The sequence below is a fragment of the Lepidochelys kempii genome, chromosome 8 (genome assembly GCF_965140285.1).
Source record: "Lepidochelys kempii isolate rLepKem1 chromosome 8, rLepKem1.hap1, whole genome shotgun sequence".
NCBI classification, from domain to species: Eukaryota; Metazoa; Chordata; order Testudines; family Cheloniidae; genus Lepidochelys; species Lepidochelys kempii.
Genome location: NC_136387.1, coordinates 71,650,500 through 71,675,285, shown reverse-complemented (window position 1 = coordinate 71,675,285; position 24,786 = coordinate 71,650,500). Strand labels below are relative to the sequence as shown.

General features: G+C 42.4%; 1 protein-coding gene and 1 long non-coding RNA gene across 7 annotated transcripts in view; one reads left to right on the top strand and one right to left on the bottom strand.

Moving 5' to 3' along the window:
• Nucleotides 1-12,281, bottom strand: part of DPYD (dihydropyrimidine dehydrogenase) — a 542,988-nt gene extending 530,707 nt beyond the window's left edge. Inside the window, exon 1 of one of the 4 annotated variants that reach the window (XM_073356963.2) lies at nt 11,924-12,281. In XM_073356963.2, coding sequence (XP_073213064.1) covers nt 11,924-11,962 — 39 coding nt within the window. In that variant the 5' untranslated portion in view covers nt 11,963-12,281. The remainder of the gene's footprint in view (nt 1-11,923) is intronic. The other 3 variants (XM_073356964.2, XM_073356962.2, XM_073356960.2) reach the window with 3 other exon arrangements.
• Nucleotides 1-24,786, top strand: part of LOC140916050 (uncharacterized) — a 68,779-nt gene that overhangs the window by 5,877 nt on the left and 38,116 nt on the right. The gene's annotated exons all lie outside the window — the stretch shown is intronic.

The following is a 24,786-nucleotide window of genomic DNA, read 5'->3' as shown; positions in this document are numbered from 1 at the left end:
GTTGTCCCTTAACTAGGTTCAGTGTTGCCAGCCCTTGTGATGTTTTCACAAGTCTCATGATTTTCTTGGTTTTTCATAAAGCCCCAGCTCCTAAAGGCCTGCAATTGGGTGAGAATCGTTCTTTTTAAGTTGTAAGTAGTTTCTAGACCTCACTGGTTGCAGAGAAAAGCTTGTAAATGTGACAAGTGTATTTTAAAGGCTCAGAGACCAGAAGGAAAGTGAAAAGCAACCAAAAGGTTTTTTTTAAATCTTGTGACTTCGTGGTGCCTAACTCAAGTTCTGAATATTTGGGTTAGCAATACTGTATTTGTAGTGCAGACAAAATCCTAAAGTGCATACAACTCTGGGGACACATCTACACTAAGATAAAAGATGTACAGCATGGCCGCTGCTGGCCCAGGCTCACAGGGCTTGGGCTGTGGGGCCATAAATTTGGAGTGTAGACCTTGGGCTTTGAGACGCTGTGAGTGTGGAGGGATCTCAGATCCGGGCTCAGAGACTTGGTGCTGCAGGTTGTCAACAGAAGTTGAATACACAAAATAATGAGAGCGAGGACAGAATATGCCCCAAATGAAGGGCTTTCCCATTCTACCACTCATTCAAGGCTTCAGCCTAGTGACTGAGCCACCATTTCGTTGACATGTTTCTGGGAAATAAAGGACCTGATCCTGCAAATACTCACATACATGCTTAACTTTAAACATGGGCATGTTTGCAGGATCAGGGCCATATTCTGGAATAGTTAATAAAGCGAGTTACTTGCTCAGCATGGCGATTGTCTTTTATTTTAAGGTAAAAACAAACTTGGCATAAGATCTAGAAGGTGTACAGTAGAATCAGTGCTTGAAAAGTGTGAGATCTCAATATCAATTCAAAAATTATATTAATAAAATGTTTTTAATTATAGATCATTACAAACTTCTCTGCATCTTTACTGAATATTTTGATACAGATAAAGTATGTTATAGCTAGGATGCTTAAAAATATAATCGAATAATATATGTAACTAGTTAGTTATATTACAAATGTTCAAATTAAAGAAATCCCAGTAGTTATTTGCTTTTTAATGCCCAAAGGAGGACAAGGACAAACAAATATCAGGAAGATAACCTCTTCTTGGCCATAAAATCACGTGTATTACCCCTAATAATGCTTATACAAATTCAGAAAAGCTACATTTTAAACTTTATTTTGCTTTAACTTTCTATGCCAATTTTTTTATACTATGTTTTGAAAAATGGATGTAAACTTGGTTGTTGTGACTGTTGCTTCATAAAGAATATTTTATAGGCATTTTATAGGAGTTTTAACTGTAAAGACTGCAACTGGTAAACAATTTGGTCAAACCATAAAACTTTGGGTAAAGAGGGCCTGAATCAACCTCATCTTCTTTTCCAATAAAAACCTTTGCTTCTGTCTTAGAACCCCAGAGAAAAACCATGTAGTTGGAAATGTTTTAAGCCTCTTTTTATTTCCAGAGTTTTGAAATGGTAAACACCTTTGTGAAAAGCACTTGCAACTGTTAGATAAATATAAAGCTCGTAATATCGTTGCTATGTAAATGGTAAAATGCTTTATGTATCAACATGGAATCTAATGACCTTGCAAAACTAATTACTAATGTAAGATGCCATTTAAATATAAACTATTTATAATAATATGAAATTGATTAATTAATTACTAGCAGTGCTCAAGCAACCCCTCACCCAAACTCAGTAAGACAACACTCATCCCTCCAAAAACTGTTAAAAAGAATCCACAACTTCTTTAGCTTAAATAGTTAAAAACTTTCAGTAATTTACTTTAAAAATAAGTGCTTTGAGAACCGTTTATATAAAAAACAGAAGCATTTGGATTTTCTAAAAACAGAATTGTAATTCCAGTTTAAGTCTAACAAAAAAAAATCCAAGAAATCTCAGAAAATGGCCTGAATATATTAAAGTTAAAATGCTAATCTTAAAGAATCTCCCACTACAAAGACAGAGGAATAGAACTGTCAAGAAATAATTAGAATTCCAATGCATATATGCATTAACAAACTACATATTCATAAGACAAAGATGCTCCTAATGACAATCCAGGAGGGTACTGAGCCAATGAAAGGGTGGCAGAAACCAAATTTAAATTTAAAGCCTGAAAAAGCTGTGTTTTCCCCTTATAATTTCAAGAAAATAAGACACAGAAGGATATAAAATCTCTGAGAGTAAGCACCCCTCACACACATACTCTGTGCTACCCTGGTAATACAGCAAGTACTCACCAACTTATTCTGTCCATCTCTACAAGCACACTGCCATGACAGCTCAGAGAAACAGAAAAAGACTCAAGAAGAAACCAGCCCAAAGAAAACCTCCCCAAGACTTCAAGATGGATTAGTGAGAGAAAGTTAACAAGACACTATCAAGGGATTAGATTTCAAAACTCTTGTAATTATTTTATTGACTATTGAAATGCAATTATAACAAACCATTAATAGTTTCTTCTGTTAATCAACAAATGGTTAAACCATGTATTCCCAGAAAGGAAACAAGGGCTAACCTTTGGTGAACAGAGAAATAGGGGGATTTAATTGGATTTAAGATTCTTGATATTCATAATTTGTCTGTCTCAATACAGTTCATGGCTTCTTCTAAGCAGCTGATTTAATTTTTTTTATTTCATAGGATTTAGTGATGACTGCTTACTTTGCACAATTACAAACTGGCTGATTACTAACAATAACCAACAAACAAACAAAACTCTCCTTCATTAAACAAAACCCTCTTGCCCATTTATAAGCCTTCTTAGCTATGTAAGTTTATACTAAGACTGAGTCATCCTAGGCACTCCGACACCCTACACACTACTGCAATGATATTGGCACAAAATTAGCCTTCTGAGATATCATTTGAAAACTAACACCACACCGGTTATTAATCTCATTGTAAAATGCATATGTCAAGCCTATATGTGAAGTTATGAATCCCCTCTATATGACATTACTAGAACATGTTTAAGACCAGACAGCCCAGTTTAGGTCAACGTAATGACCAGCCTGTTTTATACAAAGGAATGTGAGTTTACCTCAGTTTACATATTAGCAATAAACAAAGCCATCAAGCTAAACCAGCAGTGTTTATTCTAATCCTGAACACATGAAACAGAAAATTAACATTGATCCTGCACCCCAGAGAGACACAGGAGACTGAGTCACCAGGATGCCTTCTGACTTGTAAGACAAATACAACCCTTTGTGGATATAAGAAAGAGAGAGACTCCATCTCAGCTGAGAGCTTCTTAACGAGGCTTTGAACCCTAAGCCCTTTAGCACCCATCAACCCTTAACCAGGGGGCAGGGCTACTCAGGAAGACCAGGGCTTTAAAAAGCATTTGGGGGGGCTACATAAGTTTAACAAAGTTTAAGGAACATTAAATGTAAGCGAGAAACCACCCCCTAACAACAACAACTAAGGAATAAGCTGCAGGAGTAAAAAGAGAATGTAGGTATAAGTCCAGCAACAGAGTAGGGGCTACCCAGTTTATTGCACCCAATGCAGCATGTATGATTACCTGCCCGATGGGCAGGTGGTGTATGTGTGCATTTGGTGTAAGGAGCTCCTGGCCCTCAAAAGACCGTGTATGGGCCTTGGAGACCAGGGTGGCGGAGCTGGAGGAGCTAAGGGAGATAGAGAGATACATAGATGAGACTTTCCAGGACACAGTACAATGGTTCCACCCCCGGTCTGACAACACCTGTGCTGTTGAGGAGAACATCCAGCTGGAGCAGAGGAAAACGATCCCATAGTTGGGACCCTCCTTCCAGATGATGTTGTGGTATCCTCTCACACTGAGGATACGTCTCCAGGGGAGGGAACTCCAGTTATTAGGGAGAGACAGGTATTAGTAATGGGCGATTTGATCATTAGAAACATAGATAGAGGGGTTTGCGACGACCGGGAGAACCGCATGGTGACTTGCCTGTGGATCTCTCAAGACATCTAGATAGACTTATGTGTAGTGCTGGGAAGGAGCTGGTGGTCGTGGTACATGTAGGTACCAATGACATAGGGAAAAATAGGAGAGATGTCCTGGAGGCGAAATTTAGGCTGCTAGATAAGAGATTGAAGTCCAGGACCTCCATGATAGCATTCTCTGAAATGCTTCCAGTTCCACATGCAGGTCCAGTTAGATTGCAGGGTCTCAATGCGTGGATGAGACAATGGTGTAGGGAGGACGGGTTTAGATTTATTAGGAGCTAGGGAAACTTTTGGGAAAGGGGGAGCCTATACAGGAAGGATGGGCTCCAACTAAACCAAAATGGAACCACATTGCTGGCGCTTAAAATTAAAAAGGTCATAGAGCATTTTTTAAGCTAAGGGCTGGGGGAAAGCCAACCGGTGTGGAGGAGCATGTGATTCGGACAGAGACATCCCTTAGGGAAGGATCTACTAATGGAGATTCTCTATGCCCTAGTAAGGAGGAGAATATGGAAGATAAAATACAGGTAGGATCTGATGAGAAACAGTCAAATGAAAAAAAGTCTCATTCAATTATATCATGTAATGGGAAACAGCTAAAAAGTGACAAGTTTTTAAAGTGCTTATATACCAATGCTAGAAGTCTAAATAATAAGATGGGTGAACTAGAGTGCCTCATATTAAATGAGGATATTGATATAATAAGGCTTCACAGAAACTTGGTGGAATGAGGATAATCAATGGGACACAGTAATACCAGGCTATAAAATATATCAGAAGGACAGAACACTATATGTGAAAAAAAGCATAGAATCAAATGAAGTAAAAATCTTAAGTGAACCGAACTGTACTATAGAACCTCTATGGATAGTAATTCCATGCTCAAATAAGAAGAATATAGCAGTAGGGATACATTACTGATCACCTGACCAGGATGGTGATAGTGACTGTGAAATGCTCAGGGAGATTAGAGAGGCTATTAAAATAAAAAAACTCAATAATAATGGGGAATTTCAACTATCCTCATATTGACTGGGTACGTATCACCTCAGAACTGGATGCAGAGATAAAGTTTCTTGACACCTTAAATGACTGCTTCCTGGAGCAGCTAGACCTGGAACCCACAAAAGGAAAAGCAATTCTTGATTTAGTCCTAAGTGGAGCACAGGATCAGGTCCAAGAGGTGAATATAGCTGGACCACTTGGTGATAGTGACCATAATATAATTAAATTTAACATTCCTGTGGTGAGGAAAACACCAATGCGGCCCAACACTGTAGCATTTAATTTCAGAAAGGGGAGCTACACAAAAATGAGGAGGTTAGTTAACAGAAATTAAAAGGCACAGCACCAAAAGTAAAATCCCTGCAAGCTGCATAAAGACGCCATAATAGAGGCTCAACCTAAACGTAGACCACAAATTAAAAAACATAGTAAGAGAACAAAAAAAGAGCCACTGTGGCTAAACAACAAGGTAAAAGAAGCACTGAGAGGCAAAAAGGCATCCTTTAAACAGTGGAAGTTAAATCCTAGTGAGGAGAACAGAAAGGAGCATAAACTCTGGCAAATGAAGTGTAAAAATATAATTAGGAAGGCCAAAAAAAATTTGAAGAACAGCTAGCCAAAGACTCAAAGTAATAGCAAAAAAAATTAAATACATCAGAAGCAGGAAGCCTACTAAACAACCAGTGAGGCCACTGGACAATTGAGGTGCTAAAGGAGCACTCAAGGATGATAAGGCGATTGCAGAGAAACTAAATTAATTCTTTGCATCAGTCTTCACGGTTGAGGATGTGAGGGAGATTCCCAAACATGAGCCATTCTTTTTAAGTGACAAATCTGAGGAACTGGTCCCAGATTGAGGTGTCATTAGAGAAGGTTTTGGAACAAACTGATAAACTAAACAGTAATAAGTCACCAGGACCGGATGGTATTCACCCAAGAGTTCTGAAGGAACTCAAATATGAAATTGCAGAACTACTAACTCTAGTCTGTAACCTATCATTTAAATTGGCTTCTGTACCAAATGACTGGAGGATAGCTAATGTGACGCCAATTTTTAAAAAGGGCTCCAGAGGTGACCCCAGCAATTACAGGCCGGTAAGCCTGATTTCAGTACGGAGCAAACTGGTTGTGCAAAACTGTCAGACAAATAGATGAACACATGTTGATTCTTCCCAAACAAATTGTTTTTTGTAAAGGGAAATCATGCCTCACCAATCTGCTACAATTCTTTGAGGGGGTCAACAAGCATGTGGACAAGGGAGATCCAGTGGATACAGTGTATTTAGATTTTCAGAAAGTCTTTGACAAGGTCCCTCACCAAAGGCTATTAAGCAAAGTAAGCAGTCATGGGATAAGAGGGAAGGTTCTGTCATCGACTGGTAAGTGGTTAAAGACAGGAAACAAAGGGTAGGAATAAATGGTCAGTTTATAAAAGTACACAGATACTGGGTTAGATGGACCTTTGGTCTGACCCAGCATGGCTGTTCTTATGTTCTTAAAACACAACTTGCTCCTCAGAAACAAATTTGGTTGTGATTCTCTTCGGGGGCGGGGAGATGAAGGCGGGCAGGAGATAAGGGCATTTCACAAGGCTTTCCTTGCCAGTGAGTAGTCTGCTGTCTATATGTTGGAGCCAGGCTTTGCAGTGGTGATTCCTGGCTAAAGGATGAGATGAATGCCTAGAATACTCTCAAAGCTATTTCCTAATATCCATGCTGATGTCTGACTTCTAGGAATGAACTGAAAGGTCTGAAGGACTAAAACTCTATTTGACCATGCTTTATAGTGGCTACATGGGAATTATCTGCTCATGTAAGCGTGTAAACTTTTGTTACTTGCATATATAATGTACTGTGTATTAATAGCACTGAAACTTTCTGTTTTAAACTTTCCTTTTTTTTTATTTTTTTTAAGTTTCATCAACCAGAGATTGTAAGTATGTGATGCACTTCTTTCCCCCATAACTCTTTTTTTCATTCAGTATACATGTAACCTATCCTTGGCTTCATTTGTCTTACTGTTAATACTAATAAGACGTCTGTGTTTATTACATCATCATGTTGTATTTCTTGCTGCACTTTGATTTATGTCCCTGTCTCTGGTTTAGCCCATATATATATGATGAAATGAATAACCTGTCAGTTCCAAGGTACTTTTGAAAGATGCCCCAGACTGTCAAATGTTTTGGCATTTTTCCTCATCAGAGATAGTTTGCCTTCCTCCATGTTCACATATTTAATTAAGTTCTTGATCCAGACTGACCCTGCGGAGAACCTTCTCATCCATAGAAAAGCAATCCATTTTGGCCAGCAGTACTGTGTGTATGCAGTACATGTGCAAAGTGCAACTTGTGAAGGGCCAGATTTTGCCTAATATGCACAGGTCAGTAGTAAGAGCACTGTGGAGTTTCCCAGAGCTACTTGGTTCACAGAAGACATGTTCCTTCTGGAGCTGTGCTCCTTCAGGGCTGCAGCCTATGCTGTTTTTTGAAGGCTGATGTTAGGCGGGATGGGGTCCTGGATCAGCACAGGAAACGGTTAACGCACTCAAAACTCAGTGACTACAGTTGTGGCTAGCTCCATTATAGAGGGGAGGAGGGGTGTTTCTTGTGCCATGCTCCTGCTTGTGTGTGCACAGTACAGAGTGCCCTGTGTCCCTCACCTCTTAGTTGCATTTTACAGCCTGGTGTATGCATTACAAAGCAGTAGAGCAGCTGAGCTGGCAGAAGTTGTGCTCTTCTCTGGTGCTGTGTGTGTACTGGGCACTGCAAAGTGCAGTTTATGAAAGAGTGCAGCAAATTTCACTTTGTAGGTTCATAGCTCCCAGAGCAAGTGAGAAGGGACATTAAAGAAAAGGGGTTGCTTAAAAACAAAGCACTATAATACAGCATCCTCTAAGGGAGAAGTAGGCCAAATCTTGGGAGATGGGAGCATAGTGTGAAAACATAGGAAAGCTGGATTAAGATAATACAAAAGGGAAGCCCTGTTGTCCTGAATGTCCCTTTCTTGCTCTTAAAAACATGGCAAAGATTATGTAAATAAATTTCTGCAATTGGCTACCTTTGATCCAGATTGATTTTTTTTTTAAAATTCCAGAAAGCTTCTATTGTTGCAACTCCTGTGAATGATTAAAATACCTGCCATTTGCTTGAAGATGTACGGTAAAATACCAGTTTAATTTGTAGTGTTGTTCTGAAGTTGTGGCTTCAAATTACTAGTCGTTCCCTGTCTGTTCACTGCTCAGAACACTATTCCCATATAATTAACCATATCTATCCAAGGTCATGTGATGAATGATCAGTAAGGAAATGAAATTTTCTGTTTACCCATTTTGCTTTATGGGTTCCCATTTAGAGGTGTTTTGTTTTGTTTTTAAGTGTAGTAAACTCTTAGCTGAACAGAACAATAATTATAGTGTGATTAGTAAAAGATCAGGCAAGATTATAGTCCAAATTTGTCGTTCCTATTTTGAAAGAGTTCTTTTAAAAACTCATTGGGGGTCTAAAAGGGTTAATTTAAAATTGTTGGATGCCAAAGAATTTTATTTTAAAAAATGACTAAAAATATTTAGTCCGGAGAAACAAGAAATCGGAGGCCAGCTCTTACCAATTGTTTCTCTTATTGACAATTCAGGAGTGTGACTCCCACTATGTTAGTCATGGGAGTTCTTTTACATACGTTGGGGGACACCCTTGGTTGAGATCCAACAAAACAATCACAAATTATTAACCATGGCTATTTTATTATTAAAGAAAGGAAAATAAAACATTAAACAAAACAACACTAATGACAGAACATAATGATAAACTGTGACTTTTGTTACAATCGCTTCTATATGTCTCTGTGGAGAGCTTTTAACAGTGATTACACACTTGAGAGTGGAACTGCCTTTGAGGGAGGAGGGGGCACTTTTCTCTTGGTCAGTTCAGACCAAGGTCGTCTTTCCCCAAATTACTGTGAATGCAGTTGTAAGACTGTTGGGGACACCCAGAACTGTGAGCCATTGTTACTTCTGTGCCTCAACAAGTGAGCCTTGCTAGAGATTAGTGTGTCTGTGAGCGCCGCACCACACCAGTCTGTTTTTCTCACCAGCAAACGGGCTCTGCTGGCACAAACCTCACCTAGCAGGTAACAATCTGTGAACTCCAGAGCTCCCCAGATATTGCAGTGCACGGCCCCATTGCTGTTCGTTCACAGAAGATACCAAGTTTGCTGCTCTTCTAAAGAGTTATATCAGCTTATTAACATAACAGCAGTAAATACACCTTGCCCTAGAAGCACAATACTGAGTTGATTATTAGTAAAAATAAAACAAGTTTCTTAACAAGAGGACATAGGTTAAGTGACACCAAGTAGCAGTAATCAAAGTAGAAATGGTTAGAATCAAATAAAAATCAAACATCTAAAAGAGTAAAACTTAATCTAGCAAGATACAGTTTCTGTTCAAGATGGTTTTCTCTCACGTATCGTCCCCTTTCCAGCTTTTACTGTCTAGTCTGGCTGGGACCCATCACAGGGATCAAATCATTTGATTCCTTTGTCTCCTAAGCTGAAGGATAAGAACATAAGAATGGCCATACTGGGTCAGCCCAAAGGTCCATCTAGCCCAGTATCCTGTCTTACGACAGTGGCCAATGCCAGGTGCCCCAGAGGAAATGAACAGAACAGATAATCATCAAGAGATCCATTCCCTGTCGCTCATTCCCAGCTTCTGGCAAACAAAAGCTAGGGACACCATCCCCGTCCATCCTGGCTAATAGCCATTGATGGACCTATCCTCCGTGAGTGTATCTAGTTCTTTTTTAAACCCTGTTATCGTCTTGGCCTTCACAACATCCTCTGGCAAAGGGTTCCACAGGCTGACTGTGCGTGTGTTATGTGAAAAAATACTTTCTTTTTTTTTTGTTTTAAATCTGCTACCTATTAATTTCATTTGGCGGTCCCTAGTTCTTGTGTTATGAGAAGGAATAAATAACACTTCCTTATTTACTTTCTCCACATCAGTCATGATTTTATAGACCTCAATCATATTTCCCTCCTCCACCCCCCGGTCATCTCTTTTCCAAGCTGAAAAGTCAGTCTTATTAATCCCTCCTTATACGGAAGCCGTTCCATACCCCTACTTATTTTTGTTGCCCTTTTCTGAACCTTGTCCAATAGATCTTTTTTCAGATAAGGTGACCACATCCGCATGCACTATTCAAGATGTGGGAGTACCATGGATTTATATAGAGGCAATGTGATATTTTCTGTCTTACTATCTATCCCTGTCTGAATGATTCCCAACATTGTGTTTGCTTTTTTCACGGCCGCTGCATGTTGAGTGGATGTTTTCAGAGAACTGTCCACAATGACTCCAAGATCTCTTTCTTGAGTGGTAACAGCTAATTTAGACCCCATCATTTTATATGTATAGTTTACTTTGCATTTATCAACATTGAATTTCACCTGCCATTTTGTTGCCCAGTCACCCAGTTTTGAGAGATCCTTTTGTAGCTCTTCACAATCTGCCTGGGACTTAGCTATCTTGAGTATTTTTGTATCATCTGCAAATCTTGCCACCTCACTGTTTACCCCTTTTTTCAGATAATTTATGAATATGTTGAATAGGACTGGTCCCAGTACAGACCCCTGGGGGACACCACTATTTACCTCTTTCCATTCTGAAAACTGATCATTTATTCCTACCCTTTGTTTCCTATCTTTTAACCAGTTACCAATCCAGAGGACCTTCCCTCTTATCCCATAACAGTTTATTTTGTTTAAGAACCTTTGGCGAGGGAATCAGACGTCAAGAATTATAACATTCAAAAAACAGTTGGAGAACACTTCAATCTCTTTGGTCACTCGATTACAGACCTAAAAGTTGCAATTCTTCAACAAAAAAACTTCAAAAACAGACTCCAACAAGAGACTGCTGAATTGGAATTAATTTGCAAACTGGATACAATTAACTTAGGCTTGAGTAGAGACTGGGAGTGGATAGGTCATTACACAAAGTAAAGATATTTCCCCAAGTTTATTCCCCCCTCCACCACCCCACTGTTCCTCAGACGTTCTTGTCAACTGCTGGAAATGGCCCACCTTGATTATTACTACAAAAGATTTTCCCCCGCTCTCCTGCTGGTAATAGCTCACCTTAAGTGATCACTCTCTTGTTACAGTGTGTATGGTAACTCCCACTGTTTCATGTTCTCTATGTATATAAATCTCCCTACTGTATTTTCCACTGCATGCATCCGATGAAGTGAGCTGTAGCTCACGGAAGCTTCTGCTCAAATAAATTGGTTAGTCTCTAAGGTGCCACAAGTACTCCTTCTCTTTTTGCAAATACAGACTAACATGGCTGCTACTCTGAAACCTCTCTTAATGAGGTTACTGATCATAAATTTCTTTGTTTCCATTGAATCTGAAACCTAAAATTTGGTACATGCATCTTTTATGGACTACTTAATACAGGGAAAGGGGTGAGGAGAGGCCACATTTGACCTGCGACATCAGGGTCTTGTGGGATTTCAACCACTCAAGACACTTCAAAGAACAATTCATTTTGTTAAAGAGATTACCTTCCTTGCCTGACTGATCTGAATGAGTACTTAAAAAACAAAAAAATAAAGTTTATACTTTCTACCTGAAAGTGAGATAGATACAAGTCTCTTTCAAAGCAGCTTCCCAAATACACCAGCACAATGATCGTGGATGGTGTTGAATTATTAACACATGACCATTCAATGACCTCGAAGTTGGCTTCTAAGTCACATTTCTCAAAACAACGTGAAACAAAATGCAAGGTGTGGGAAGGCTTTGGATCAGGAGAATGATTAAAGACAGAGTACTGCAAAGCCTATATTGCTACAATGTCCAACTTTGCGCTACGCCTTCAGGGCAGGAGGAGCCGCCGGTTTCCTGGGTCAAACTTTGGGGGCGGCCCCGCCTGCGCACAGCCCCACCCCACACGGGTACCTCAATGTCCACCGGGTCCCGGGTGAGCATGCGAGCCATGGTGTCCTCCTAGGACCCGTCCGTCCCCTGGGCCGCAGAGCTCCCGACTCGGCGGAGCGCGGGAGGACTAGCGGCGGGCGAGCCCAGCACCGCCCCGGGGGCGGGCACCCGCCTGCGCTGGCTGCCGTCGCTCTTCTCCCTCACCCCGGCTGCGGGCTCTGAGGCGGGTTTCCCAGCCGGGGCCGCGGGTTAACGGGGCGAGCACGTAGCTGGGGCAGAGCGTGGGGAAAGCAGCCCCTCTGCCGTACGGAGCAGTCAGCTCCTTCACGGAAACGAAGAGAGCCAGCGCCGCACAAGCACGACCCGCCCGAGCCGGGCAGGGGCAGGGGCAGGGGCGGGCACTGAACCCACTTCGTGCAAGCGCGCTGGGGTTTGCGCCGCAGGCTGCTACACCTGCCTCTAGTGAGCGAGGTTTGCTCGCTGGGAGTTCCCTGAGCCTCTAGTCCCGCAGCTACACCGCGGGTTTATGTCAACAACCTTCGCCCGGGTTTATTCAGGCCTAATTAGGGCAGTTTTCCCTGAGAAAGAGCAAGAGAAACGTGCAGGTAGGTGCTGTGTCTTGAAATGAGCGCACAAGGTGGGCGAGGTAATGGCGTGTAGTGGCCCATCGTCAGTGGTATTACCTCACTCACCCTCTCTCCCTGTCCTGGGACCCACAGGGCCACGCCACCATTGCATGGAAGTGAGCACCCCCTGGAAAGTTCCCTAGCAGCCAACAGAGAGCCAGGCTTGGCACCGGCTTTTAAGCAGCCCTTCCCAATAAGCACCAAATGACCCACTAATATTGTCAAGATTTTTTTTCTGCATTTCATGAGAGCAGAGAGATGGGCAGTGTGACCAGTCTTTGCCTTGGGCATGCAATGGGGTGGAGGCTCCTTGCACTTCTGTGATTGGTGTTTGAGTGAAGCAATCTGCCCTTTGGTATATGAGCAAGTTTTATATCCATGCTGGTAACTAGGTGTAAGCAGGGGAATAGTCCTGCTATTGTGGGGAATTTTCCTGGTTTCTGCACTACCCCGCTGAAGTGGGCTAGCGAAAGGATCTGAGTCTTCGCTCCCACTTCCTTCACCCAGTGGCCTCCCTGCCCTTGAGGGCTCCCCTTCCACTCTCCTGTCTGGCAGAGTCCTCGTAACCCTAACAAGGCTGGGCCAAGGATTCCTGGGGGGGCTCGACCCCCAACCCTGCTGTGTTTGTCCCCCACTCCGGGGTACTCTCTCTGCATTAGGCAGTTCTCTGACCCACTGATCATTACATACAATTTGAAGCAAATGCAAGTTATTTAATCAACAATTAATTTTAAAAAGATTAAGGGAAAATGGGAAAGGTTAATGGAAAACATCAGCCTGCTCTGTGGCAGGGAACATCACAAACAGTGTCTCTGGAATGTCAGAGCAGTTCAGTCTGTTCCTTGTAAGTCCCAGGCCTCCTTCTCAGCCTCTGGCTGTGCTGCAGGGATGCTGTGGGTTGGACACTCACTCTAGTGGTGGCCACATGCTCTCGGGCTCTAGGTGGCAGAGCTCTTCTTCCCAGCATTGCCCCCGCATTGTCAGGGTTACCAATGCCCCTCCAAGTCTGGCCTGCAGCGCCTCCTGGCCGAGGCATCTCCCTGCCCTGGGCCCACTGTCCATGGTCCCCCCTTGCTCTCCCCAGCTGCTCATGACACCCAGCTCTGGACTGCTCCAGCCCCAGCTCCAGCTCCAGCTCCACTCTGCCTCAGCACTGCTGCTGCTCTGCCTCCAGCTCCCTGGGCTGCTTCTCTGGCCCCTCTGGCTCTGGTTGCTTCAGGTCTGCTCTACAGGCTGCTTCTGTGACTCTGCTCCCAGCACTGACCTGCTTCGTGGGCTGCTTTTCTGGCCCCTCTGGCTCTGGTTGCTGCAGCTCTGCTCCCAGGGCAAGTCTGCTCTCTCTGGGCTGTGCTTCTGGCTTGGGGCTGCACTGCTCCCAGGACAGGGTCTGCTCTCTCTGGGCTGCTTTTCTGGTCCCTCTGGATCTGGCACAGCTCTGCTCTCCAGCTCAGCTTGGGCCCCTGTTTTCTCCTTAGCTCTACCCCCACTCTGTCTGACCCAGGCAATTCCAGCTCACACGGAGGATGGAGGACGGGACCTCCCTGGCCTCCTGATTAGCTTGCCCGCCCTGTCATTCAGGCTGACCTGGAGCATTGGCCTCTCCCCATTGTTCCTGGGGAGTCTCAGGGTCTTCATTCCCCATCGACCCTTTCCCCTTTTAGTACTGGGAGCTAGCAACTAAAACACACCCACTGAATGTTAGTAAGGGGGCAACAGTCCCCTTGCATAGGCACCCTGTATTCATGAGAACTGCTCTTGATTTTGTCTTTGTCTCTTTCAGGACAAAGGTTAAAGAGGATGAACTTTTCTCCCTTTGTAAAAAGCCCATAAAAACAGCTTCTGGACATTGATAGTACCTCTGGATCACTTATTTATCCCCTTCTCCCCATTTCTCTCCCTTGAAGGGCTGAGAGTTTGCCTTTTAGAGGGTAAAAAGTGTTTCTCACTATACTGTTACTTTATTTCCTCCAACCCTTGCATATGCAGAGTTTGAGATTTCCCATGTAGATTTAGTTTCTTGCTTGCCAGCTGCAGCAATAACCTTCTGTTGCTTTTTAGCTCCTCTGCATAGCTTAAAGGTATATGCTAGATAAGGCACAGACATAAGTTAAGGCACTAAAGCCATGTGCTGACAGGCCTGAGGCCTGTAAGACAATAGCTTACTTCAGCAGTTCTCAAACTGTAGCAACCCAAGAACCCTCATTTTGATTTAAAAATTTTCAGGGACTCCCACCCTGACTCAGCCCTTCCCCTTCCCTTCCCTCCCTCTGTCACCCACTCTCCCCCACCCTCACTCACTTTCACCAGGCTGGGGCAGGGAGTTGGGGTGTGTGGGGGGGTGGGCTCTGGGAGGGAGTTGGGGTGCAGGCTCTGGGAGGGGGCAAGGGGTTGGAGCGTGGGCTCCAGCCGAGCGGCGCTTAGTTCAGGCGGCTTCCAAAAGCAACTAGTACACCCCTCTGGCAGTGGCTCCTAGGCAGGAGGGGAGTTCTCCAAGCACTGCCTATGCCTGCAGGCACCACCCCCACTGTTCCCAATGGCCACAGTTCCCGGCCAATGGAAGCTATGGGGGCGGCGCTTGGGGCAGGGACAGCACACAGAGACCTCTTGCTTCCCCCCCTGCAGGGACATGCCAGCCGCTTCCAGGAGCGGCACGGAGCTGGAGCAGGTATGGAGCTTGACTTAGTCCCGCTGCACTGTTGGACTTTTAGCATGCAGAAGGAGAGGGAGGGGGAGAAGTTGATTAGCAGGGCCCAAGGACCCCCTGGGGAACCTTCAGGGACCCCCCATAGGTCCACAGACCCCAGTTTGAGAAACACGGGCTTAGCTAAACAAGACATAAGGCCCAAAAGCCTTCACATACTGCTGGTTAAGTGTATAGCCCCAGTTCCTACGAGAACACTGTAGCAACTAAACTCCTAACATGTAGTCACAAGATTTTCGTTTGTAGCCGATTGGGATGTTTTAAGTGAGGAACATGTGCCAATATCAGACTACAAGAGTACCATGGTAACTGACATGTTATAATACATTTGAGTAACGGCTGGGAGAAGAGCACCCCACCATTAGTAGGATGGGGAAATACAAATAAGGAAAAAGGGAAGAAACCTCTACTGAATATACATTAGGCATAGCAGCATCAGCGTAACACAGGGATCGACAACCTTTGGCATGCAACCCGCCAGGGTAAGCCCCTTGGCGAGCCGGTCTGGTTTGTTTATCTGCTGTGTCCGCAGGTTCAGCCGATCGTGGCACCCACTGGCTGCGGTTCGCTGTACCAAGCCAATGGGAGCTGCGGGAAGTGGCAGGCAGCACATCCCTCGGCCTGCACCGGTTCCCGCAGCCCCCATTGGCCTGGGACAGCGAACTGCGGCCAGTGAGAGCCGCAATCGGCTGAACCTGTGGACGCGGCAGGTAAACAAACCAACCCGGCCCGTCAGGGGGCTTACCCTAGTGGGCCACATGCCAAAGGTTGCCGATCCCTGGCGTAATACATTGTAAAAATTTTATCCCAGCCTGTGTGCTTAAGAGCCGGGAGAGATGTAGCTCTTGCATGATGAGGAGGATAATGGCTAACATTTCAGGTTGTTCTGCAAGGAATGGAGAGAGTATATGAACGCTCAGATGTACATTCAGTACTACCTCTACCTACCTTGCTGCATTGGAGTGTTTGTGACTCTCAACTATTATTAATAAAACTATTACAAATACAGGTTTGTCTTAAAAGTGTGAGTGTTGCAACTGCACACATTGCAACTGAATAGTAATTCTAATACTGGGCCTGATCTTGGGACAAGAAGCTATCAAACCTCAGTGTTAACTTAGAATTCTTAAGTAACTAATGCACAATCTAAGGATCAGGCAACAGGTATCATGTCTGAACTGGGACCCCAAAGGGGTGACCCCCAACCTGTGGCTTCGCCCAGGGAAGATTTAGCTTACCTTTGGTAAAAAAATCTAAGTTAAAATCCATATCTCTTTCTACAGTTTGGTGACTGTCACAAACACTAATTCTCCAGAGTATGGGACTTCTTTTTCTCTGCTGCTGTTCCCCTTTTCTGTTTCCTTTGCTTCTAGTAGATTACTTCTGGGTTTTTAAAAACAAAAAACAAAAAAAAACCCTACACAGCCAACCTTTGTAATAGATAGTCTGTAGTCACACACTCCTGGGAGGAATAGTCTGTGGTCGCACACTCTTCCCTACCTCCCCCCATAGAGGAGGATCACTCAAGATCTTCAGCTTTGGACTTGCTTGGCATGCCAGAGACAGGATAGGACCCTTGTGGATCACCACCTGTCTTCCCACGTCTAGGTCTCAGTAGGAATTGTTAATGTGAGAGCGTGCACATGAGCTGATATGGGACATCAGCCTGTCTGCACTCTAGTTACATTCTCGTTTGTTGTTACTGACTAGTCATTTGACTTCAGCGTCTCACAAGAAGGGAATTCCATGTGGTCTGGGGGTATATACACCCTTGTAAAGGGGGGCCTGGTAAATTGAACTGTTTGAGAATAAGTAAAAGGTACCTAAAGTTGAATAAGCAGTAGCATCAGGGCTCAGTAACCCACAGTCTGAGGTGGTGGGAAGCTGATTTTATTTTAGGCACCAGTAGGCCCCAGTAATTTAGAATCTGGCCAGATCTGTGAGTAGAGTGGCACAGTTTAGCAAAAGTTCCACAGCTCTTCCAGACTATACCCCAGAGCCATCCATCATGAAGAAACCATGCAAGCTTGCACTTAAGTATCACAGCGCCTGGTAGGTCCCAACAAGGTAAATAGCCCCTGTGCCACTAGACCACATGCTAGCTGACAAGGGAAGAGAGAAAGCAACCCCCAAGCCTCTGGCATTTAACTCAGGATGTATGCCCCTGTCTAATAGGGACAGAGCCAGCTTAGCCTTTGGGAGTATTCGGAGTTGAGAAATTGTTGAAGCCAGTTAACTAGGCAAGGGGGTTACCATTTTGGGAGGGACAATTCCACATTAATTGCCAAGTATCATGCAGACTTAGAATTGAGTGAGTGAGGAGTCAGCCAAGACTTCTGGTGACCCAGCTGTGGTTGCCTGAAACATGGCAGTAGTAGTTTTGTACTAATACAAACTAAGGATCATGGAGGAGGTTTAATACGAATGGAACATAGCCAAGCTATTTTTAATCACCCTCATCCAGAGAGTTCCATGTGTCGGGGGCCCAGGAAGCTGTGTCACATTGCTTTGGAAGTGCATTAATTGCCTGTGACAAAGTCCAGGAGACTAAATCCAATATGGTATGTATTGGAGGACCAAAGAAAAAGAAATCTCTGATTACCAGAAAAAATAAAAAGCTTAGTTCCCTATAGGTCTTAGAGACCTTGTAACAGTGCATTTTGTAATCCATGGAAAATTTCCTGTAGTCAGGCAGGCCAACAGTTTCTGTGCATTTAATTTGTAATTCTTAAGTAATCTTCAGCAACAAAAGCTAACAGGAAAAAAGTCAAAGGCTATTTGGCCAGTAGCCAATATGTTGCCAAAGAGAAATTGCTTCTTATTTTCAGAAGTGGGTGGGAAGGGAAGCAAGTGAAGCAAAATGCTTCTAGCCTAAGTTTGGCTGAATGAAGTTAGAACTGGTGACCCCTAAAATAGCTAATTAAATATTATTTTAAAAATCTAAAAATATTAACATGTAAGATTCAGCATCCTTTTAGACAAGGCTGTACCTGATATAAATCTAAAAAGGTAACTTCATAAACAGAAGTAGGGTAAAAGTAGGGTGACCAGATGTCCTGTTTTTATAGGGACAGCCCCGTTTTTGGGGACTTTTTCTTATATAGGCGGCTATTACCCCTCACCCCCCGTCCTGTTTTTTCACAGTTGCTATCTGGTCACCCTAGGTAAAAGTAAACCCTGCTCACTACCCCTCTAACCTTAAAGGTATGGCCTGGGGAGAAACAGGAAAAGAAGCAAAAAGGTAAAACCCTTACAATTTATATTGTTCTGATGCCTGCATAAGGCCAAATTGCAGCCACAAAACTTACTGGGTTCAAATTTTCAGTTAATGAACCTATTCTTGATTTAACTAATCAGTTGTTGTGCATCATTAACCCCAAGCTAAGTATGTTTGGAATTGCAACTAACATGTCCATGATAAAAACCATGCAACATATAATCTTTTTTTTTACACAGGAATTATTCTTTTAATCAATTACTCAAGCCTCTAAAACTGCTACCCACAGCTTAAGTCATGGTTATTACTCTAGGTCCTGATTAAAAGTAATATGTTTTACGTCACTACTTTAATTTTGGGGAGTTTGTTGCAGCACTGTGCACACATAAAGGTATAAAAATGTTAGAAAGCAATGCGTACCACACTATTTCAATATTATAATTAGGCTATGACCATCATTGGTGTATTTTTATAATGCAGTAACGATAGTGTAATTTTTGACAAATATCAGTCAAATATAGGTATATTTGCCTCAATGAATAATTTAATTATATATACAAAAATTGCAAACTGTTTTGATTTAGGTGTTGTCAACAAGTGTGGCCAACTTGGCAGGACCCAGATTAAAATTCAGAAGTTCATTAAGCGCAACACTGCAATATTGATGTAGGTGTAACCATATTAAAGGCACAATGTTTTATAATGTAACAGTGTATATTGTTTGGTTATCTGTGTTATAAATTGTTAAACAATCAATGCTGATATAAATAGGAAAAAAATCTGGTTCGAGCCCAAACAACATGGTGGTGGGATAATCATCAAGATTATCACCCCTCCACAGGAGGCAGGAGTACAGGTATGCTCTGTACAATAGAGAGGAATAGAATTGTTATTTTTTTTTAAAATGTTTTGTTTGGGCATGCAATGCCCTTATAAAATTTGTGTCACTCTAGTATTTGAGGGTTCACCACTCAGATGGCTTACCCCTCCAGTATGTAAACACACTTAGCAGCCCTTTGCCCTAGTGAACTCCTTTATGTTTGCAAGGTAAGTTGTTTGCCAAAAGGAGATCTAGAGGGCATGATGTAAACGGGAGCTCTCATACATTTATGAGCCAACATGTCCCACCCATTCAATTTCCTTGATTCAGGGAAGGCAAAAATGGCTTAATCCCCAATTTAAAATCCTATATTTTTCAAAGTGGGTAATAGCATTTCCCTTGAAGGTTAACACACCAGAAGCTTAACAGAGACAAATTAACACAGATGTTTTCTAGCTGAGGACTTTGATTTAAAAAAAAAAAAGACACCAACTTTATTGGTTATGTATTTCAAAATTGTTTATAATATAATTTAAGGAAAGTTCCACTTTCCTTATCACCCACCATTTTTGGGAGGTAGTGAAAAGAATCAAATTAAAAACTGGTAAATGCCTATGATATCAATTCCCCCAGGGTTGTACCAGGAAAGGGACATGTCCTTGCAGGTATCCTACAACAATTCAAGATCCTCAAAGGAAACAAGCCAAAACTGGCTCACAGCACAATGTAACTGGCAGCATTTTTCCTCCACTGCAGCAGCCTTAATATCCTGACAGTTGGTTTGGTGAGGCACCTGGCCACTCAACCAAATACAGACTCTCAACTTCCAATATTTGACTGTCATGCGGAGGAAACAAATGGACTTTTATAGACCTCCAAACGGCGTGAACGCTAACATTGTTGTAACAGTGGTCTAGAGCCAACGGCAGCAGTCGGCTGTAAGAACACATTTTTGTGCGCTGATATTGTCCCTGGAACAGTGTGATCTCATTCTCAGATGGCAGTATACCGAATTTAGGGAAGACTGATAAACCAAAACATGGGATGGTATTGAGTTATCCCCTAGACTAATGGTGTCAGTTTATATATTTGAAAAGATAAGTACTTAAAAGGGGTCTCAATGGTTAAATCAGTTCCCGTGCTCCAGTAGTGTAATCAAGGGAATCAACCCCTAATAAGCCCTGTCAAGTTATAAAGAACATAATAGGCAGAAGTGACCCTTGGCTATGAGCTTGTGAATGTAACCATGTCACCTTTGGTAACCTGGGAAAAGGTCTTTTCGCTAATCAACATCTCTGGGATGGGAGGTGGCTACACCTATATCCAGAGTGTTAATCAGTCACATTCAGTTTATGCACATTCCTATTTTGTTAAGTTTGTTAATTTGGCATATTGGATTAATTCAATTCTTGTAAATACACCATGGTGACTTCTTTTCCTCTCACTTATCCTACCTTGTGAATAGGATTACTGCTTGTCAGCAATGAGTACAGTACATGAATCCTTTGTTCTGCATATGGTAAATGTGTTAAAACCATCACTAATATCCTCTTGATTTTAAAAATTAGAAGGTTCCTATTAAGGATTAGCAATTGCTAATTTGTACTGTTGACACTGTTTTCAAGAACATGGAACAGGAAAAGACACCTGTTTAAATGCCTGTCAACAATTATCATTAGGAACAATTGGGAACATGGGGTTTGACACCACACCCTAATCAAGACTCATTTAATTAAAGTTGCATTGTGGAAAAAGCCATGTCTTAGCCAGAGCCTCTTTGCCTGCATTTGATCTAGATAAGAATATGTTCAACCAGTTGGCAGCTGCCCACTTAGTAGGTCACCTTGAAGACATCATCTATAAGGAATGCATCAATGTACTACTTCTGGTAGCAGATCACCAAAAAACCAAAACATGGAAAATTCCACCAGTGTCCGGTTGCTCTGAAAAGGGGCATCAGTACATTTTCAGGTACAGTAGGTTTGTGATGGACACCATTGTGTGACCAAAAGGGTACTAACAGAACCAGTTGTCATGTTCTATCAGGGTAAGTAAGAGGCTCTTATGGAAAGGGTGATCTACAGTGGAGACTACCAATATTGCGTAGTGACCAACCATCACAGGTACTTTATGGTCAATTTGAGTGCAAGGCTGCAAACTCAAAATTGTTATACCCCAAAAGCACATATTGACTGAGCATGTGGCAATTCCCCCTGTATCTGTTATCTTCATTGTGTTGTGTTAGGTGAAAATAAGGAGTTTAAACAAAGGGTAAGGCCCTAAATGTATGTGAGCAGGTTTATTAACAATCACCCTATCGAGCAGAGCAGAGAAGGGGAAGACTCGTAGCCTATAGATGTAGGTATTTGCTAGGTAAGGCGGCAAAGCAGTGTGCTTACAGGCCTGAGGCCTGTAAGACAATAGTTTAGCTAAGCTAGGCATATAAGGCTCAATAGCCTTCATATACACACTTAACCAGGAGTAACCCCAGATCAGAGAATGCTGTAGTGACTAAATTGCTAATAGGCAACCACAACATTTTAGTCTATAGCAGATTGGGATATTTTAAGTTGGGAACAACCACAGATGTCTGACCATACGAGTGGCATAATAGCAGACGTATATTCTGTAATGCTGAAGTAAAGAGGCCTAGTAACCTATGGGAGAAGGGCACCCCAGCATTAGTAGGGTGAGGAAATACAAATAAGAAAAAAGGGCAGAAACTGCTATTGAAGTATGCATTGGTATAGTGTCATCAGCACACCACAGTATAAAGGTTGTACTCCAGCCTGCATGCTTAGGAGAGGGGAAAGGATGTAGCTCTTGGGTGGTGCCAGGATGAGGAAGATAATGGCTAACATTTCATGAGGGTGAGAGTATATGGCTATTCAGACATACATTCAATATGATTTCTACCTACCCTGCTGCACTGCAGTATTTGTGACTCTGCTGACTATTTTAATAAAACTATTACAAATACAGAAGGTTTTCTTCCTAAGTCTGAGTGTTAGGAACCCTGACATGCACGTTGTAACTGAGCGGTAATTCCAATACTGAGCCTGATCTTGCAACAAGAACCTATCAAACCTCATAGTGGTAACTGGGAATTCTTAGGTAATCAATATAATTAATACAGAATCCATAGTTCAGGCAACATGTGCGAGCTTCATTTCTTGGACTCTTTATTCCCTGTTTCAGAAGTATCACATGAAAATACTTGCTGATTACAATCATGCAAACCAATTACAGCAAAGCATGTATTGTGTTGGCACAAAAATCAGAAATACTTATAAATAATAATGAAATAATGAAATACTTCTGAATGTTGGAGATAACTAATACTGACATATAACTGGCTGAGTTGTCTCTTGTTCCACCTATTGCAGTGTTTTCCAGTTCTGTTTATGCCTGATCTACAAGAGGTTGGACAGCATCGGTATTTTGGCTGTGGACATGCATCCTCCCTGCAACTAATTTTTCTAGGGAATCTTCTCATGCCTATGAAGTTATGAATTGAGTAGCTAGTCTGTGCCCAAGTTTTACAATTGTTTGATTCATACACTTCTGAGTGAGCTGGTAGCAACCTCTATTTTTAAGTTGCCTAACTTAAAAAAAGATTAAGTACTAACACCTCCATTATTTGCAGCAGGGCTTTGAAGCATGGATAAAGCCTTGGGACTAGAGCCATGCCATTCACTTGTCCTGAAGTCAGGCTTAGTTTAGTTATGAACTTTTTAAAAATTGCTATTCCCCTTCCGTTGCTTATGCTGAGCAGGGAATATTTGGCAGCATGCAATTACTAATGTGATGCATGAACATTCTAAAGAACCAGGCTCATACTGCCAATGCAGCAGCACCACCACGCTACTGGGAATGCCTGGGAGCAGTTGGAGCAGCTGTAGCTGAGGGGGGAGGCAGGGCTGCACCTGGCTTCCCCCAATCCAGCAAATAGGCCCTAGCAACCCGTCCCCAACTCTCTGATAACAGGCTTGTCCTGTTGCCAAGCCAATGTACTTATTTCAAATGGTAGAGGTAAGTGCCAAAATTTCAAGGTTCAAATCCTGCTGATCGTGGGGTTATTACTGTTACACAAAGGAAAAAGATGAATACAAATTCTATTAAAAAGACTGAGGAAATTTCAACCTGAATGTTGTGGTTTTGTATGTAGAGTCAAGTACTCAAAAGATTAAGAAATGCCAGATTTAAGAATGCCAGTACCATCTTAATTCATCTCCCTTGTGCTTATAACATTGTGCTATAGCCTTTAACCATATGCTCCCTTTTATTGGCATAGATCCCCTGCTTGCTTCATTGCTCACGATGGACAAACAAGGAGCAGAATTAAAGTTACATGTACAGCTTTAAATTTGGCATTTTGTAACTTTAGGCTGCCGAGTCGTGCACTCAAATAACATTTTAATGTAGGTTTTGTTCTGTTTGTTTTTTAAGTTGGTGACTTAACAGTAAATTGGCCAAATTCAGTGGTGGGTCCCAGAAAGTCTGGAGGGATTCCAAGTTGGTAAAATGTACACATTCTTCTGAGTGCCTCAGTATTTGTTGTCCCCCAGATTTACTTGCTCCTCCTATTCCTTATCTCTAAATTTGGCCCACTGAGTGCCACATACACTTCCTTGGACTCATTTGACTGATCTACTGAGGGGCCAAAAGAGGAGAGTAGCAAGAAAAGCAGCTAACTGAAGGATATAAGAATGTGTAGTCTGCCCTACTCTTTAATTTACACATTCTTCTGGTTCCTGGTTATCTCAGCATTTGTCTAGACAAAGTTACTACACAGCAAACTAGGGTGTAAAGCTACACTGTAACTTTTGCTGGCTGCCTCCATAGTCCATACTCACTGCTACAGATGGCATGTGCAGATCGATGTAAATTCTAACACTGCCTAATATTGGACTTCACCTACAAATGGAATTATTGTTGAAAAATAGCAACAAGAACTGGGACTTGCTATGAAAGGTCTATTGAAATGGTTATCGGTTCTGAAAGCTCCTTGGAACTAATCATGTGTTAATTGGATTTCTGTGTTCACGTAAGAGCATGGACCATAAGATCTAGATTCCCAGATTCCCACTCTGTAGGACAAGTCTCTTCCAGAGCAAACTGGAGGCTGCAGCTCCGCTGTCTGCCACCACACCAACTCTGCTGTTTCCTGTGCTGGAATCCCTCCCTCTGGTGGTCTCAACAGGAGGAGATAGATGGAATGTGCTGGGGGAAGTCTCAATATTGATGCAAAATTAACATTGTTTTAATTTACTCTTTATATCATTAGGTGTTCAGATTTAATAACAGTGGAGACACGTTTAAGAACTCTTTCTACATACTTGTAGATACACGGTGCTTGGAGAATAGCTGCTTATATTTGTTTTTAGTTGCTGGTTTTATTTAATAATATTCAGCATAATTAAAGAAATTTAGAAAAATTTCCACCTTTTCCTAATATGTGACAAGCCCAAGAAGCTTCAAGGAGATTACCTCCTCCTTGTCTATATATCTTTATTTATA